Here is a 19433-nt window from a genome sequence, read left to right as displayed (position 1 = left end):
AATAATTAATACATTTTTTAGTGGGCATCACAAAAAAAACGTGCTAAATAAAATTGTACTCAATCTAGTTACCCTAAACTAATGAGAAATGGGGGCTCAATTTAGGGGTGTGAATCTTCACTGGTCTCACGATTCAAATCGATTACGATTATCCTGTCAACGAATCGAATCGATTCAATATCACGATGCATCACTATGCGTCACCTCCTCAATATTATTATATATTACTATATATGGTTTTCATCGACAAATTCAAGTAGTCAGACATACAGTATATGAAATGCCCTTTTCATTGTATCTGCTCTTGAAAAAGACACTTCCTGAATATAGCAAGTCTGAACACAGCAGACAACAGACAAAAACTAAAAAAGCAGCGAGCGGAAAATCAACAAGTAAGCAAGTAGGCAATAATCAATTCTGGTCTGTCACTGCATCGATGCAGAATCGTCCACGTCCGCATCGCGATGCTTTCATGCAATAATTAATTTCAATGCCCCTAGCTCAGTTGGGGCCCACATGTCATTTTTACGCCAGGGCCTCCTAACCTGGCCCTGTTGGTAATATAATGTATCTGCATATTGTATGTATTTGTAATGCAGGTGTACTGTATTTCTTCTCTGAACTGAAATAGAGAACCTGAAAAATTCTGTATACTGCATGATGTACAGAATTTAAGCATCAGCTAACCTCCACCAACTTATCATCTTCACTGATGATGTTACGTTACATTCCTTGATTTTAAAATGTCCACTTGCTTATTGGAAAATTTGACTGTGTAAACAAATGACTCACTATGAACAGCTCTTTAAGATCGGATCCCAAACATGTTCAGAGTATAAAAACACTAGAAATAGAGGACAGCTATTGCATCACTGGGATACTGTAGTGAGGAGAGGACAGAGGGTAACAAACATTCAACTTACTGAACTTTCATAACTTTTTTTCTTCTCTGTGATCTCCAGCCAGTGGCTTTGGCTTTGATATATTTAATAAATCTAACAGTGATTAATGAAATGTCTAGCTATATGCAGGAAGATTAAGTTAATTATCTGCACCGTTCCACTGAGTGGAATATTAATCATGAACGAGAACCTGAAAATGTTGCTCTTCTTGAGGAGTTCAGCACATAGTTGAGTCACAGAAAAAGTGGGTGAGCAATGTTTTCTCCTGGGGGTTGAATCATGCACGGACAGCAAAAACACAGAGCTCCAATGAGCGGCGAGCTGAAGATGGGGTTAGGGGAACAATGACACATCGTGTATCATCTTACACCTCCCAACACTTCTCTGACTAAAGCTCTCGACAGCAGAATGATTGAGTAACAACTTACCATAAAACCCCTCCCAACCAATTTCACATCTAAATAAGTTGTGTATGGGTGTGCATGTGTGTGCATGCTTCATGATTTGTCCCTCAGCACACATTGACTCAACATAGCCAACTATATTACTATATACCCCTCTGGATCTCTTTAAACAAGATATATATGATGGCTATAGGGCATTGTGTTCACTGCATTTATCATTGTTATATTCAGATGAAATCATCCTCACATTTTCCCAATTGCATTGGCGGAGCAGTGGAGCATTTCACACAACTGCTGCATTTTCCATTATACTGTATATGAAATCTACTTGTGGCAGGCATGCAGGCACCGTGCAGAGCAGCGTTATTTTCCCACACATTTGTTGTTTCTCTCTTTTACACAAGTTGTTGGATATTAAAAAAATCAGAACAACCTAGCCCCATTAATTCATCATATTTTATTCAACAATATAACTTTTGCTCTTCAGAGTACAATCAATAAAAGATACATATGACAAAATATATTTTAAATAGATGAGAAAAACATTAAGGCATTTCAATGAAGGAAGTCTTGACAGCATGAAAGATTAGTGTTGTGTTTTTTGTGTTTATACATCTAAGGCACTATGATCGCTGCTGAAACCACATAAAAGATGGACAACTTTCTACATTTTTTAACATGTTGGTTTCCAATGTGGTTTTCAGTGCTGTGTATGTCTACAGTGTACAGTGTTTTAGCAATAAGCCAGAGCAGACACGAAAGGCAAATAAGGTAGTGAGAGATTTCTCATTCTGCCAAAAGTGTGGTGGCATTGTATTGACATTTTAATAATCCCCTGTGTCACACGTGAACCAGCAACGGGGCAAAGCACTGTAATTATGTTTATCACGCAAGCCAGCCTGGTGCCAGTGTGACTTCTTGACTGGGACCGACATTAGAAAGCTCAGCTGTTTCTCTGGAGAATCGCCGTGGCACCAGTGAGCAGTCGATTGGCCGAGGTGTGTTATGAAAGCCGTCATTTCCTGTGCGTGTTCTCAAGTTCAAAAAAAAAAAATCTCTGTTATTGCCTCTGTGACCGAGGGCTGCAAGGATGGCATCACAGAAACACATAAACAGCTCAACCACATCCACCGAACCTGGGGGCAGAGAACAAGCTCTCTCTCTCACTCTTTCCCTTTCTCTCCCTCTGTGTATTACACTTTCACTTGCTTGCATGCATAAACAATGCGAGGCGTGTGCACACACACACACACACACACACACACACACACACACACACACACACACACATACACACACACACACACACACACACACGCACACACACACACACACACACACACACACACACACACACACACGCACACATCCACACAGATTTGTTGACTTGGTACATACATGCTTAACTCCTGTTAGTAAAGTGTACGAGCATCAAGCCTGTTGTCATGCAAAGTTTACTCTCTTAACTAACAGGCAAATCCCCCCCCCCCTTTACACTTCTGAACTGTTCTGGACTTCTCTGGAAATGATTACTCATGAGTAAAACTATACAGAAACTTGCACAAAAAGCGTGGCACAGCCGTACTAACCCCAAAAAACATCAACAGAATCTGTGATTTACAAGGTCTGTCAATTATTTTTGTATCAAAAACTGCTTATATTGGATATTTGTCATGTACATTTACAGTATACAAAAAAATATGAATTTTCTTTTTTCTTACAACAGATTGCCTCACTGATACACACACAGGTTATTGTAAGTTCTGGTCTGAAACAAAATGATACATGTAGATACAGCTGCATCAAAAAAATCCATCACAGTTAGGATGTGTGTCCACTAGGCCTCTTTTCCTGAGTGCCACTGCTCTGTTCCCACTTGTTTTTTTTAGTATGGAAGCAGTGAAAGTGAAAATGCTAACATGCTTTTCTTTCTTATGTCCACTTCAGGCACCTAAAGTCAAAAATGTTTCAACTTTAAAGATGAAAAATGATTTATTGTTAAGTGCTGTTGTTGAAACACAGTGCTTGATTCCTCAGGACACTAAATCCCTTCATTACAATGCTCCAAAGCATCTTGAAAGAAAAAGATGCCCAGTGGTCACATTACAGCATGGGCTGGTCTGTCATGAGCAAGCCTATTGGAACTGCTGTGCTGCTGTATGAGTCTGGGACAGCCTATGTTATGTTTTGTATTGTATGAAAAATGTACAGTATGTTATGCTGATACAGGCAAGTGTTACACTGCTATGTGTGCTGAACCAGACTTATGTGGGCTGCTGGGAATTGCGGTGTTTAGAAGGCGTATGGCCCAACTATTATAGTGAGACGCAGCAGTGAGCTGGAGCGGTAGTTCATGGTCAAATGGTGAGTGACCATCTCCAGGTCTATGACGTATTCCCTGGGGCCTGACAGAGGCTTGGTTAGCACCAGCATGGCACTCACGTTGCTGGAACGCTGCAAAAAATATCATCAGTCAATATGTACGCATGTGAATACAGATTTATCCATAGACTGTATATAAAACTAGGATTTATCACATATCTTTTATAATACAGTTTAACATAGGCAGGATACTAATGCCATTCCCACCAGCCTCAACTGCACTTTGTGTTAGCAGATGTTAGCATGTAAATAAGCTAAACTAAGATGGTGAACATTGTTAACATTATACCTTTTAACATCAGTATGTTAGCATTGTCATTTCGAGCATGTTAGCATGCTGACATTAGCATTTGGCTCAAAGCAGTCTATGTCTAAGTCTAGGATGGCTGTAGATTCTTAGTACTGTTTGCTTAGAATGCCAAATAATATCTTGATACAGCATAACTGTAACTACTATGTTACAAGGGCCATATGTTGATAAAAGGTTGGGCAATTGTACCAGGCGGAGTAAGGAGGATGATACTATTGAGTAATTTAATGGATTAGCATGAAACTGCAGATTTTAACAGTTAAGCATTTACTATTATCACCTATTACACCCTGCCTCAGCGTTTAATGCAACACAAAAAATAATAATTCCCATCAACTTACCCTCAGGAAGAATTCTCCTGCCTCATTCCCAGCTTTGATCTTGAAGGTGTTGTGTGTGTTGGCGTACATGTTGGTGGCCTGAATCTGGAAGATGTCCGCTGGCACAGTCCGGTCGGCCTGGATGCTCATGTATTTGTAGACAATTGACGGCGGTAGGCCCTGGCACTCGGCCTGAGACCGGCAGATACAGCGACTGCAAACACAAAACAATTAAGAGAATCTCTGTGAAACTGGCCGCACTGATGATAGTGGGGGGAAAAAACTGGATGATGTTTACTGACTTTTCAGAGGTTTTGGCGTAAGGCGCCTCACAGGGGTTTCTGGGATAGCAGCGGAAGCCTCCGTAATAGTTCCAGCACATTTCATCGTCTTGGCAGTTATGGGTCCCCGTCTCACACTCATTTATGTCTTATGATTGGCAGAGAGACAGAGAGAGAGAACAAAAGTATTGAGTAGTCAAAAATAGCTGGATGACAATCCTAGTATCCCCCCACTTCCAAAACACACACAAACTCTACACGCTTCATGAAACAGAGCTGTGAAAACACAGTCGAGGTCAGGACGTGTACAATTTGTGAACAGTGTAGCTCTATTTCATTTCATCTCCAGGTTGTAGCTCCATTTCCAGTAGCTGTGGAGGTGAAAAAAAACACAAGAGGAAAGCCCGCAGATTTGTAGTCGAGGGAAGCCCCCAAAGCAACTCTACACAGGCCTAACTGCATCTCTTTTTCTGCAGCACCATGAAAATAACCCCATCAAACATGCCCCAAACCACAGGGCTATTTCTGGCACAGCAGCCTGGATTCATCACCTTAAGGTCCCTCTAACACAACCGGCCGGATTCATGGCTCCCCCTATAAAGCCTGCACCTGACCGAGGGGGAGAGGAAAAAATAACAGCTCTCCCTTTGAGCGAGTGCCGGAGCTTCAAATAAATCCACTTCAAGAAACCAACATCATGCATATAAATTCACAGAGGTGGCTTTGCGGGGCAACACAACGTTGCTGTGTTTGTGTTGCCTAACCTCTGCATTCTTTCCATGACAGTACCGGTTGAGAGTGGCTTTCATTCTCGCTTGAGAGGTAGAATAGTGGATGGCAGGAATGATCAAGTTCCTCTTAACATTAATCTTCAAAGAATTGAGGAAGAGGAGGATGGGAGGGAGAGAGGAGGAACTTTGTTTTGTGTGAAAAGAGAGAGGAGGGTAAGATAGATAAATAAATAAACTAAGAAGGGATGAAAAAAAAAAAGAAAAAGGGAGAGGAAAAAGGAGGACTGCGGTACCTTGACACACCCTGTTTCCCTGGAGCTGATATCCTTCTGGACATTCACAGGCGTAACTTCCTGGGCTGTTAATACACTGGTACTGACACATGTAGCTGGAGAAGCTGCATTCATCGATGTCTGTACAGAGAATATGCACACACACACACACACACACACACACACATAAATAACACAGATACTGTAATTTTTTTTAATTTTTTTTTTTTATACTCTTTATTGATCCCCAATGGGGAAATTGCAATTGAGCAGGGCATGTTGAAAACTAGGCATGTGATGGGTGTTTACAAACATGCATCTATCTGCAGTTGTATATCTGAGTATATACATGAATATATATATGTGTGTGTGTGTGTGTGTGTGTGTGTATGTGTGTGTGTGTGTGTGTGTGTGTGTGTGTGTGTGTGTGTGTGTGTGTGTGTGTGTCCACCTTGGCAGGAGACCGTGTCTTGTGCCAGCTCATAGCCCTGTTCACACTGGCAGAGGAAGGAGCCAATCAGGTTGTAGCAGTGGTGCTGACAGGGATTCTCCACATCACACTCATTCACATCTGGAACAAAAGCAGATGTTTTACATACATGGATATCATTGGATAATTCTGGTTTATTACAACTTGGAACTTATTATTGTAGTTTTGGCCATCAATCCAGTATTAATGGCTCTGTACTCACCGACTTAGGTCTGGGAACTCAGATGTCAGCAATTAGTATGGTGAGTACAATGTTATCATAATGAATAGGAATGATGGCCAACACTATGTAAGTAAGAGTTGTAAAACACCTGGAATTATACTTTAAGAAATAACTAACTAGACACACATTTTTCAGGATAGCTGGGAGCCAGTCACGGCTTTGGATGGATTTCTAAATGTGTTTCAGAGATAAACAAGCGCTCTATCACAACACACCATTTTTTTCAATAACTTCCTTTGACTTCCACAGGAGGTTTGCTGTGTGGGTTCAGGTTGCATGGTCAATCTCATGATAGCTCTGAGCTTCCAGGCATAAAAAATAACAGCTCGAGCACCATTTGTTTTGTTAAAGCTATTCCTGACCTTAAAATATCTGCATCCTGAGAAAACTGAGGAACAAAAGAAACAGTGTGGGTTAACACTAGACTTTGGTGAGCTAAACCGGAGCTGACATCCTCTGCTGTGTATTACACCACACCTCTTTACACCTAACTGATTATTAATGCATTTTTATCAATTATATTTGTTCTTTTCTTTACTATGGTTTATCATGTATATTTTCTTTTACTCTGGTGTGTGGTTTTGTTGTACACTAAAGCAGTAATTATAATTATTATAATAAACCCTTGTCATATGCATTGAGCATGCATATCAATTAAAAGTCAGCAATACCAACACAAAATGTCTGACGGGCTGCCACTGCATAACAAAGCTTTGAAGCAAAATGTTTGTTGTACACACTAACACATGGCTTTACAGTGACTTACCAACACAGCTGTGGTTGTTGCTGGCCAACTTGTGACCTGCGTTGCACTCACAGTAGTATGAGCCCTGTGTGTTCACACATCTGTGCATGCAGTAGTGGGTGAGGGCGCACTCGTCTCTGTCTGCAGGAAAACAGAAACATACACATTTACAGGAGAATCATGAAGATATGAGAGGTAAGATACATTGCAAAAAGTAATTCTTTAAATCAGTTGATTAAAGATGACAGCAACCTTTTACTGTAAAAGCTTGACACCAGTTTTAATCATGTAATAAAGCGAGAGGAGAGCGTGTGTTTTGCCTCAACGACTCACCTACACAGTGGTCTCCGTTCTTCTGGTAGCCTGGAGGACACTGGCAGGTGTAGGAGCCTCTGGTGTTGTAGCACGTCTGTTCAGGGCCACAAGTGTGTCTACCTGTCGCACATTCATCTATGTCTGCAATAAACACACAGAAACAGACACTGAGAGGAAGCGACACAAAGTTGCGGTAATGCCTACTGTACGCAGGAACATGTGGCAGACAAAGCAAGGCAACATGTCTGGACTATATGTACTCTGTGATCTGTGATGTGTGAACTGCTTTCGACAGACAGTAAAAAAAATCTGTGATCACTGACACCATCACATCACACACATGCTCATACAGAGAGGAGGCGATTAAATAAAGCGGGCTTTTATTCAGCAGCTCCGGGTGGAGGGGAAAACACTGATCATATCTCTGCTAACAGGACATATCTTTGAAGGGGGAAGTGTGTGTGTGTGTGTGTGTGTGTGTGTGTGTGTGTGTTAGAGAGAGAGAGAGAGAGCGAGAGAGAGAGAGAGAGAGAGAGAGAGAGCTCTACTGAGAACTCATGTGCTTTCTACCATAACACTCTCTCATCAGACATCCATTAACCCAAAAGCCCACAGATCCACTTTGTATCCCTTACCTCATCATTATCAAGTTATATAACATCATAAGCAATAGTTTGATGTTAGTAAATTATGCTTAAAAACACAAAGCTCCTGCCAGGAGTATAATTACTGCAGCTTAAGATATATATACTTTAAATAACTCTGCACATTTATCACTGACCGACTTAATCATTTCTTAATAAACTTAATAATAAACGTGATTTCAGAAATGCAAACTCAAAAGTTACCCATGCAAATTTTAAAGTTATGTCCAGATTAACTCATATTAATGGTACTGTACATACAATCAGCAGTGTAAATGTTGGGACGATGAATTGATGATAAGGTGAAGTTATAACTGGTGTAAAACCTCCAAAAAGTAATTTTTCCCCTCAAGTTATTAGTTACGTTTTCAGCAGAAATGTGAATTTTCCATACACGACACAGCAGAGGAAAGATTTTCGTTTTTATCTCGCCCCTGCAAACATGTTCTCAATTTTGGTTTGTTTGGAGTCAGAGCATCTTAAAAAAAGCTTTTCTCACTATAACCTCCCTCGCACCCTTTTTTCTGAACTTCCATCTTCCATCTTCCATCCCCCCACACACACTAGAAATATGCCCATACTGTATACTCTCATCCCTGTGGGCCCACCAGCAATCCTCTTGGGTGGTCTGACACAACCCATCATATGCAGACAGCCAGTGGGCATCAGTTTAAAAGCATGACAGACGGTTATCCTCAATACCACACGCACACACAGGAAAGGAAGGGGGGTATTATTACAGCATTGTGATTTGACACGTGTAGCCTAACAATAGTCAGAAGAACCTGACTGAAAAACCTTCAGTTGAACTCTGTGCTGCCTTGACAGACATGATTGTATTATCCCTCCTGCAGAGTTTAGATGATCAATGCACCTGAGACAAACATACTCATGGAGCCCATATTCATAAAGAGTGTACGAAGATCAAACATAAAAATTATCAAACCATTAAAATGAGTGCCGGAAAGCTCAACTTGCTGCTGCATAGATATCTCGAACTGATATTCCCCTGGACATGTTTCATGTGATGAGGTCTCAGTTGGCAAGGATCATGCCCTTCCCAGAGTGCCTCAAATGTCCTACATGCCACTCCCACAGCCTCCACCATCCAGTGGGATTGGTGCCTGTGAGAAATTGGCTTGATTTGCTGCGAAAGAGCCGTGACACAAAAAGGTTGACAGAAGGTAAGTTGTCTTCACTCCTTAAAGGGAGGAAAGGGAAGAGGGCTAAAATGTGCTTAACTCTTTGGGAGCACAGTGATAAGATGAACTCAGTACATTAGGGACAAAAGCAAGTGCTTATCTACAAAGGTACCACTGAGAGACAACAGGTGTGAATTGCATTTAGGGAGGAATGCACAGACAAGACTTGTTGCTCACTGACCCGCTTCGTAGAGGACAAAGATAAAAGCAGTGTTGTTCTGGAAACTCTAACGCTCTGATGTGGCTTAAAAAGCATCTGGGAAAGTGCATCCACAACCAGCACCAAGTGTGAGTGAGAAACCCAATGCTTGGATTCCAGCAGTATCACACAATGGGATGCTGACCCAACAGCCCAAAGGCTTCATGACATGGCTGTTTAAAAGTCCTGGTGCATCAGAGGGTCTCTGTCACTGTGAGCGGTAGACCTGCAGCATCCAGATTCAGCCTCTTAGGTCAAGAGATCTGAGATATGCTATTTCCCCACGTGGTGTTTATGGCCACAGATATGCAGGTGCATCCACACTCAACCGTTTTTGTTTTTGTATGATTTGTAGAGATTTGTAGGTTCATCAGGTTTTATCAGGTTACAAAAACAACACCTATCTATGCTGTGGTTTGAACATGCAGAACATTGACGGGAGAAGACAACAATACAGAAGCCACAGTAGCTAGCCTTGACAGCTACACAAGCTAACCCTTTAAATAATAACAGGGCGATGTGCTTGTCAGAGAAAAAGTAAAATCCTGTGTGTATATAGAGTACCAATGAAAAATTTAAATGAATTTCAACAAATAGTTGGAGCTGGGATCAAAGCCCTGTGAATCACAACCACACCTACTTACTGGAGGTTGGTGACTCACTGGGTCTGGAAATGCCCTGCCTTCCGGCAATATATTCAGACAAAACAAGCCTGAGATTAATTCCTGATAAAATAAAGTCCTGTGTTGATGCTGTCATGGTGCCAAGAAGCAGACAACCAATCTGTGATGCCAGTGAAATGTTGTGGTTTTAGTAACAGAAAACAAAATTTGTCAACTTCTTCAGTTCTTGAGATGTGTCACCGCACTGATAAACTACAGTTAGACTTGAGAGTGTATGCTTGGGCTCTGTGATGCTGTATCAGGCACAGCAACACCTAGCTAAATGCTAACATCAGCATGCTAGCATGCTAAGAATGCTAGTACTGTTTATAATGTTTACCAGTAGCGTGTGAGCGTGCAAACAATTGCAAATTAGCACTAAACATAAATTGATGGGAATGCTGTTATTTTTGCAGGTATATTGGTAAACAGAAGTACTGGACAGAATGTAATCTGATGGTGGCAATAAAATGTGTGGGAATCACTAAAGTTTTAGCAGTTCATCCTGAGATTGAGCCTCTTTAGGTCAAGAGATTTCATGGCAAATAGCCAAGTGTGGCTAAGCACCAATTAGCTAGTCAAAAGGTTTCTTAATAGCTAACATTGCCTTTGTTTTTGAGTTTTTATTTCCGTACTGCTGTGACTGGTTAAACAGTGAGCAGTCCATTGGTGTAAGCAATTATTTTCTTGGACAGGATTGGTGCCAGATCAGATAGGCAGTTTGACCAATTGCAGTTGGCACCCTCATCTTTGTTCAGAATTCAGACTTGGGCTAAGAATCACCCCCTGCATTTGCTCTAGTTTTGGACCATTATTGCCGACCCAAATTAGATCAGGTGCACTTGGAATGATTTGGCCGTGAATTACCTGCCATAAGTCGTACAACACATGCCACTGTGTACCTGTGAGACAAACAAGGTGTCGGGCAGACATCTGGACGTTCCAACACTTTTCCTACATAAGGTGTAGAAACCAACTGTTTGAAGTAAGTGCACATAGCTAACTGTAAACTGTTTAAATGTGAAAAATGCAGCGATGCTTCCTAAGAAGTTCTGTGTACGGAAAAGTCATTCTCACTCCCTTTAAGAAAGCTTTGAGAGCTCTAAATAAAAGCATATGTGCTGAATGCAATCCAAATGTTCATTCACAGGAATATCTTGTGGTAACTGCTACTTTGTCACTAAACCTTTAAGACGCTGCCAATACAAAGTTCCACAGACGTTTGTGCGTGTGTACAAGTGTGTGTGTGGCTCTTAGGTCCCATAAAGCCTCCACAGCTTACCACATGCAGTACAGTCCATATAGTATACCCAGGAAAACAGATTTTACCATCAAATGTGATGATGTGTTGCGTGTGCGGAAAAGTCACTTTTTTCTCTGAGGTCAGATTTTTTTTTCCAGAATTTATTTAACACAGCTTACAAGTTTCCTCTAAGAGCAAGCCTGCTGTAACATCACAGAGAAAGATAAGGGTGTCCAGCAGGAGAGTGGAAGATGTGGAAGGAAAGAATGAGGAGACAGGGTGGAGGCTTTTTTTTTAAACAAAAAAGGGCTTTTTAAGATTTGATGTTAGATTTACGGCTGTGTGTGCATATGTGATGTCAGAGTTAAAAACTCCTTGCTTTTCAGGGAGATTAATACTAAATGCCTTGTGGGAGTTTGGGGGAGTAACGGGGATGGCGGCAGCTCAAAGAATGCGAGAGTGTGTGTAATGGACAAGTGGGTGTGTGTGCATCAGAGGTCCTGTTTGAGGTGCTCGAACATTAAATGGCCTTTTACAATGTTTTACAGAATGGGGTGATACACTGTGAAGACTTGTTTAGTGTGTTAGTGCGTGCATATGGGTGAGAAAGAAACAGCATACGTGTCTAAAACAGGGACAAAAATTATTTGGCCAGAATTCAGAACATTGTGTTATTTGCTCCAGATTTAAACTGACATGATAGGGCTTGTTGTAATTATCACTTGAGAGCATTTAGTCTTGTTTTCACTGAACCACTGCAATGGAAAGCAGGAGCTGTTCCAAAGAACAGTTGGAGCCATCCTGCTGTTGGACGGCATCTTGGTTTCCCTCTGATTATTGGATAATTCAATCTTTGGGAAAGCAGGGGGCAAGATGTGTGATGTTAATAGCCCATAAAATCTCACAATGTCAAATTTATTAGAATGTCATACACCGGACCCTGAGTGTTTGGTTTTGCTTAACCTCAAACACTTTTATATTACCCCTCCTGGCAAACGCTGCACTGCACATTGTTTAATTTGTTTATAATTCTCCCCGCAATGCAGTGTGAAATGCAGTTATCACAGGCTTGAACTCCACCTCAGGACAAATGGGAGTGGTAGTGTTTCCCTTTCAAAGCACACTTAAACACAAAGCAGATAAGAAATCAAAGAATGCAAGACACTCTATCCTTATATTCTGTGTATTTCCATCCGAATTAGGGCATGAAATATTTCAATGCTTTTGCTATTCTCACCACTCCCAAGATTCCCTCTCTTATTGCTCTCATTGTTCAGGAGGAGCAGGAGTTTTAGTCATGCTGACACTAACTGGTTTGTGAGTTTGTTCCACACTCATCTAAAGGTCGGGCAGAGTCTTGACATTCTTGAAAATCCGTCCAGTGTGCCAGCGACATTCCTTACTGATAATAATCCTTCCTGTTACTCTGAAAATGTTTCAAAAAAAAGAAGTGCTGGGCAACTCTCCTGCTATCAATCACTCTGCCAACCTGACATGGCAGTAGTCACGCTGTAGCCATTTTTGTGGCATTGAAGGAATTAAACCTGAAAATAGGGTCAAAATAAAAGAACACGGGTGCCTGGTTAGCTCACCTGGTAGAGCTGGCACCCATATATAGAGGTTTATTCCTCGGTGCAGTGGCTGCGGGTTCAACTCCGACCTGCGGCCCCTTGCTGCATGTCATTCCCCTTCTCTCTCCCCTTTCAAGTCTAAGCTGTCTTATCCAAATAAAGGCTTAAAATGTCCAAAAAATTGTCAGTTACACTTTACTTGAACGTATCTACATAAGAGTGACATGACACTGTCATGAACGGTGTATCGGCGCTCCACCGTTGTAAGGTATGTGAATAGAAACCCATGCATCACCCAGATGTGCCGATCACTGGGCCAAGAAATAGCAAACTATAGTCTATATTTTCAATTTCATGGCAAGAGATGCTTCAGTTCCCAGCAAGAAGATTTTGTCGGTCTTTGTCACTTGCACTGCTGTCTGCAAAAGAAATGAAAAGAAATGCATGCTTATGCATTTGTTTTTTATTTTCCACTGTACAGAACTCTCACTGAATCGTGACTCCTAAACCGGGGAACCGAACCGTGACTTCTGTGTACCGTTACACCCCTATAACAGAGTGATAATATGAATCAAAGGAGAAACAGTGTAAGAAAAATGAATCCTGTGATTGCATGTGAGTGTCACCCAGCTGAGCGCAATAGTGATTTATAGCAGCCCTGTGTCCCTTTCCATCATGAGGTAATTGGAAAGAGCAACACATGTAAGCACATTAGAGGAGGAAGCAGCTGGCCGTTGGACAGGCACCGACCTCAGAGAGAATAATAACAACAACATTAAGCATTTACGCTGAGGAGGCATGGCAAAGCTGCTTCCCCTCCTGCTCCTCTCTGCCATCGTTGATGTGATGGCAGCGAAGAGCCAGCAGCGAAACCACAAGCAATAACAGCATACTGTACAGCAACACTGCACAGGCCAAAGGAGAGGCTGCCTGCAGGATGGTTGGATTATATTCACAGTCTGAAAGATACTCTGGTCTTCTCTGGCAGTGTCAGTAAGCTGATGAAATACTGTAACCATGTCATGCATGTTAAAACACAGGAGGGCTGGAAGTCATTCTCTGACATTAGAAAAGTGTTTATTGCCATAGAGACACTGACGTCAAAATACATCCAGTAGTTAAAAGAGCCTTAAAGAATTAGAAACAACAGGTTCAATGAATTGGACAGGGAAATCCTACTGTAGGGCACTGGGACAATCGCATAGTGAAGACACACTGATGCAGGACAGTGCAAATCATCAGTCTGAGAACAGGTGGAAGACAAGAGCTTAGCTGGTAATAGGAGGGTTCAACAGGCACAAAGGTGCGCCTCAGGTGTCTTTTTGTTTGAGTAACCCTAAACAAAGTGGGTCCGCTTGTGTTTGATCCCACTTCCTCAACAAAGTCGTAGCAGAATGTTTAAATATAACATCCTGTGTATCCTGTATCACATTCACCTCATTGTTCAGGTCTTCCTTCTCTATGCAATAACCTTTTCTCATCTGTGTTGCTTATCTCTGATGGATGTTTGGAAAAAACAAACACTGACGGGATAACATCTGAAGGAATTTCCTGAAAAACTGTAATCGCTCTCTGTGCTCACATCTTTTTACATTGTCTGTGGATGAGCAAAGACTGGGTGGCTGGGGCTTGTTTCTTCAAGTGCAAATGTCAGGATGAGACGACAACAAGCAGAGCTGTAAAGGTCAAGTCATGTAGCAGCGTCATGTTGTGCTCCCTCTGCTTCTTCTGCTCTCTGCATTCCTGCTCCTCGCAGATCGATCCGATGCTTATCTGTCAAAGGTGGTGAGTAATTCCTACCATCACAAAAGATGGGAGCAAATGGAAAAAACAACCACCACTGACATTCCAGAGATATTCCTCCCAAGTGCATTGCATCTGTGTGGAAAAATGTTATTGCATGCACTCGGCCTTGTTCGGAAAAGTACACAAGTTCTCTGTCACACAGGGATTAACAGCCTTAATAGAACATAGTTAGGAAAGATTTCCAGCCACTGCAGGTGAAGAGCGTCCAGACATATCTAAAATCAGTCAGGCATGCAGGTGGTAATGTGGCCTGCATGACCTCAGAAAACCAGACAGGTAAACAGGAATGGCATGTCCTTTCATGTTCCATACTGCAGTGCATGAGTATCTAATTTAGACATGAAAAATAAGTAAACTCAAGACTTGTGAGGAGAATATGAGAAAGTGTATAACATGATATGTTTCATTCCCCTTGGCCAACATTATATGCCTGAAGCCACTGAAAGTACAGTTGAGTTAGTATGAGTACTCTCAAACAGTGTTCAACTGTAAATGAGGATCATAGCTGCTTTCCACTTTTCATCAGATTTAATGACTGATCGACCGCTTTTGATGGACAACCTTCATTTCTAGGAGGAAGTGATCTCACCTCTGCTGAAAATAAGAGTTCATATGCATACATACGACTACAACTAGCCACTTGTAGGCATCTCCCGGGGGTAAACACAGTAAGTACGTGTGTGTATGTTTGGAGGGTGGGGGGAGGTCATGGAAATGCGAGGCATCATTAAGCTGTCACACATACAGTAAAGGTTCATAGTGTCTCTGTGTGGCCGGGGCTGGAATAGGGTGCCAACTTCCCCAATGTGTCACTGCAACAACACACACTTAGGCTCGGGTTACCTCAGGGCCAAAGGGCTTTATTGCCCATTTGCAAAATGGGAATGAATATTAAAGCCACGATTAAAAGGAAAAATTGTCCATTATATAATTTGTGGTTTGCTTCGCTTTTAATCAGCATAAATAATAGTGCACTTTTTCTTTTCTTTTCTTTTTTATAATAGTGCACTTAAGAGAAGCTATTTCTTTGTTTGTTTTTTTAACAATTTAAGTTGTGCTTTGGAAAATTGGCTTCATTTTTTTCCAGGGCATTTAGCTGATCTCTCTACTATTCGCCACACACTCAGCAGTAAGTCACCAAAACACCTCAGCAGCAGCACAACCCATGACGTTGGTCCAACCTGGCTTGGTCAGTGCTCCGGCACTTCTGTGGTTATTTAGTCAGTGTCAGCCTTTCATCTTCCCCTTTGCGCTACCTGACTTGGCACTCTAGGTTTCCTCTACAGAGTGGTGGGTTAGCAAGGAAGGAGCCTGATGTAAGCGCTATTTGATACATTGAGGTTTCCCCCCTCCCCCTCCCCCCATTGAAAGTTAATGGGATTTCCTTCGCTAGCAAGATACGTAGCTGTGCAAAACAACCACTGTGGAACAAAAAAAGAGAAAAGACAATTCTGTGTCCAAGAACAATTGGCTCATTGTAGCGAGTTAAAGGTAATGACAGAGAAACCAGAGACTGATGTAAACAAAGATTATATCACTCCACCAACAGAAATATACGCCCATGAGACGGCACGAGACGCCTTCCAGTTAAAACTCCAGTCATTTCAAAGCAATCACACTGACAGCAACAGCCTATCATTGTTTAGCCCATGCACTGAAACAGCACGCCAGCAAATGAATAAGTATTATACCCATGCCAGCTCGCTTATGTGGTTACTTTAGCTGATATGTTGCCATGTTTTACACTCTAATAAAACCTAATTGGGTTCTAATTCAGAGAAACACATAAAGCACCTCACACATATCTTTGCCCCAGGTGTAAAATTAAATTTGTTACTTTCACTGGAGCTCTGTGACCGCAAGCCTCACCACACAGCCACTCACCACACAGCTCTGCCTATTGGCAAGGCAAGAGGAGCTCCTAACCACTGAACAGATGTAATTTATGGTAATGCACTTTGCCTTACATTACGTCTACAGCTTACTCTACATATCCACATTCCCGAACTCTCACAGACCAAGTCAGATGGCAAAGTAAAAGCTTTAAGAGGTTACAAGTGATATCAGATATTCTCTCTCTCAGGTGCAGCTATGAACATCTGGCACAAATCAACGAAAGGCACTGGTGTGTGTGTGTGTGTGTGTGTGTGTGTGTGTGTGTGTTAGTGAGACACAGAATGAATCTTTAAACCACTCCCCATTTGTAAAGATCAAAGAATCTCGCCCAAATTCAGGATCACACAATGTTGCATAGCTACCAAAATCTCAAGCTGGTCACGGCCCAGGGAACTAATACTGTAGGCGTAAAGGCTATATGTGAGTACAGAACTTGCCACAATATTACAAAATCTCCTTGATTTGCCCCTGAAACAGAGGACATCAACACCCTAAACAAGAACAATTTCTTATATTTTAAGAAGAAGCTGAACTCCAAAAACAAAACATCATGCTGCGAGCATGATGTTTAGAAAGGATGACATCACAGTGAGAAAAACCAAGAAGCTTGCAACACATCTGCTGCTATGCATGGTTTAGCTGTTGGTGACGGAACAGTTCACCTTCGGAGCTCTACTTATCAAAGCTCTAAAGTCATTAGCAAGTAATTATCAAATACCTAAGTAGACCTGCTAGAGACACATTCAGACACATTCTTCCATGCAGCAGTTACACAGCTGGCCAATGGCAACAAAAGCATACTATTCATGAGATAAAAAACTAAGGGCAACAAAAGCATATTCATGAAATTCATGAGATAAAAAAACACATCTCAATATCGACATTTAATTCTGCCAGTATACTGCAGGACAAAGCAGTCCATACAGTGGGATTTTAATCTGCACCCACATTTCATGAGTGGGCAACTTTTTATGGAGAGAGTGTGGCAGCCATCCCTTGTAGACCATATTTTGTGGTTACACCTCCTCTCCTGCTGACAGAGTCCAATTTCTCTCCTGAGGAGCTTGTCAACACCACTTGCTGAGATAAGAAGACCCGTCTCCATGTGTTGGTGTAAAGCCGTAAAAAAAAGAAAGGCTAGTTTTTTCAAGTTACTTTGATGGTATTTCGTATCATTTTATAGCTAAGCAGAGAAGGGGAAAGCGGATCTTACCTCTACAGAGGTTCTGCTCATCTGCAGTGTATCCGGGTGCACAGCGGATGATCTGGCTGGACCCCTGAGGCTGGCTTGGTGGGACAGCAGGGACAGCGGGGACAGCAGGGACAGGGTTCGGCAGTGGCACCTGCTCACCCTCCTTACTGATATAGATGACGGCGCTCTTAGGGAGGCAGAGGTATCCACCAAAGTGGTTGATACACTGCATCCCTCCTTTGCAGGCATCGTCTAACAAGGCACACTCGTCGATGTCTGACACGGAAAACAGTATGACAAAAAGAAAGACATAAGATACGGCATTTTCTGTATTAGAATTCTTTTGATTGGTTAAAAGGCAACTGATATTAAGCTTAATAGAAAATATATGAAAAATAAATACATAATTAAAGTCATTAAGCATGAATAGCTGCACAAATGTATAATAACCAATGCTTAACATTAAAGGCAATTTGTCATTTCTCACCTCTGCACTGCTCTCTGACTCTGTCATACTCATACCCTTCTGTGCACTGTGAAGGACAGATAATGATTACCATTAACTTATACACATTTTAGTGCCCTGTCATGTAGCATCATATGATAAATAAAAACATGAACTTCAGCAAATGAAAGTAGCCTACACAGCATGCCAAGTTGTGTTAAACCTATAAAGAAAAACACTAAGATATCTCACTTACTGTGTAGAAGACGGGCTCCTCAGCCTCCTGAGAGAGGACATGTGTGAAAACCGCAAAAAGACACACGCAGATGCCCAGCATGACGACCAAACGTCTGAGCAGCACTGTAACGAGATGCAGAGGAACCAAATGGATAGAGCGTGCAAGATCATTTTTCGCTTGACAAGCCTACAAGTTTTAATACCAGTTATTACATCATTGATGGCATTGCTTAACAAGTCCCAACATCTCCCGCTGCTGGCGTGATGTTTGTGTTGGCACCGATCCAGCTAAATCTGCGACTTCAACTAAGTGAAGTGTTTTTCTGCTGTTTTTCTCCAAAAGGATTAGTGCGTAATACGCGTCAAGATCGTGCGTAAACATGCCCTCCTGTAGTCGGTGTCAGGAAAATGAACGAGTTAATTAGCCATGCAGAGCTCATGTTGATTAGAATCCTATATTTGCACAAAACATCTAATTCTACAAGCTGCACAATCAAATAGTATTCTGCCATGTTCACCTTGCAGCCTTGTTTCAAGATACTGACACTTGTCAGTCCCTGAAACAAGTGAACTACATAAGTAGCAAGTGCTACTGCAGTTTTTTTTTCTCTCTGTCAATTGTTTCACCATTCACACTCCTTGGAACAGCTCTCATTGTTATCTGATCAGAGTGCTGTACTGTATGCAGTATCTTTGTCATCCTGTGGCGCCTTGGCGACGTACCTGCAATTACTGTACCTGCGGACCTCCAACTCTCCTGGCGTGCTGAAGAAAACGTCCCCGGTTTATGTTTTTGCTGCAAATCCGAGCGGGTGAACGCGTAGCAGGCTGGTCTTTATTCTGCAAACGGTGCCGTGGATGTTAGACGGTTGTCGGAGTGCAAACAGCACTTGTGATGAACATGCGGTTCGTACTGTATGACATGTTGGGGGCGGTGTACCGGGCAGGTTGAGCTCCGGGT

General features: G+C 41.9%; 1 protein-coding gene across 2 annotated transcripts; it reads right to left on the bottom strand.

The window, feature by feature from the left end:
* Positions 1-3218: 3218 nt before the first annotated feature.
* efemp1 (EGF containing fibulin extracellular matrix protein 1) lies at positions 3219-19433 on the bottom strand. Of its 2 annotated transcripts, none has more exons than XM_031305906.2 (11): positions 19196-19433; positions 18492-18595; positions 18278-18323; positions 17812-18066; positions 7394-7516; positions 7082-7201; positions 6054-6173; positions 5624-5743; positions 4621-4747; positions 4340-4532; positions 3219-3760 (listed from the first exon to the last, which is right to left on the bottom strand). In XM_031305906.2, the coding sequence occupies exons 2-11, from the start codon at positions 18570-18572 to the stop codon at positions 3599-3601; spliced, it is 1347 nt and encodes a 448-aa protein (XP_031161766.1). In that variant the 5' UTR covers positions 18573-18595; positions 19196-19433; the 3' UTR covers positions 3219-3598. The 2 variants fall into 2 exon arrangements, with proteins under 2 accessions (XP_031161766.1, XP_031161772.1); XM_031305912.2 differs by having other exon boundaries at positions 19211-19425.

This window comes from Sander lucioperca, chromosome 15, assembly GCF_008315115.2.
Source record: "Sander lucioperca isolate FBNREF2018 chromosome 15, SLUC_FBN_1.2, whole genome shotgun sequence".
NCBI lineage: Eukaryota > Metazoa > Chordata > Actinopteri > Perciformes > Percidae > Sander > Sander lucioperca.
Note: the sequence above shows the minus strand (reverse complement) of the source record. Positions and strands in the feature narration are given on the sequence as shown.

What these genes read in the sequence shown, in the direction of transcription:
- efemp1 (XM_031305906.2), bottom strand. Translation starts at nt 18,572, where the DNA reads ATGCTGGGCATCTGCGTGTGTCTTTTTGCGGTTTTCACACATGTCCTC. An exon ending in GAACGGAGACCACTGTGTAG is followed by an intron (nt 7,202 to 7,393) that starts GTGAGTCGTTGA and finishes GTTTTCCTGCAG; the next exon opens with ACAGAGACGAGTGCGCCCTC. An exon ending in CAACAACCACAGCTGTGTTG is followed by an intron (nt 6,174 to 7,081) that starts GTAAGTCACTGT and finishes CTTTTGTTCCAG; the next exon opens with ATGTGAATGAGTGTGATGTG.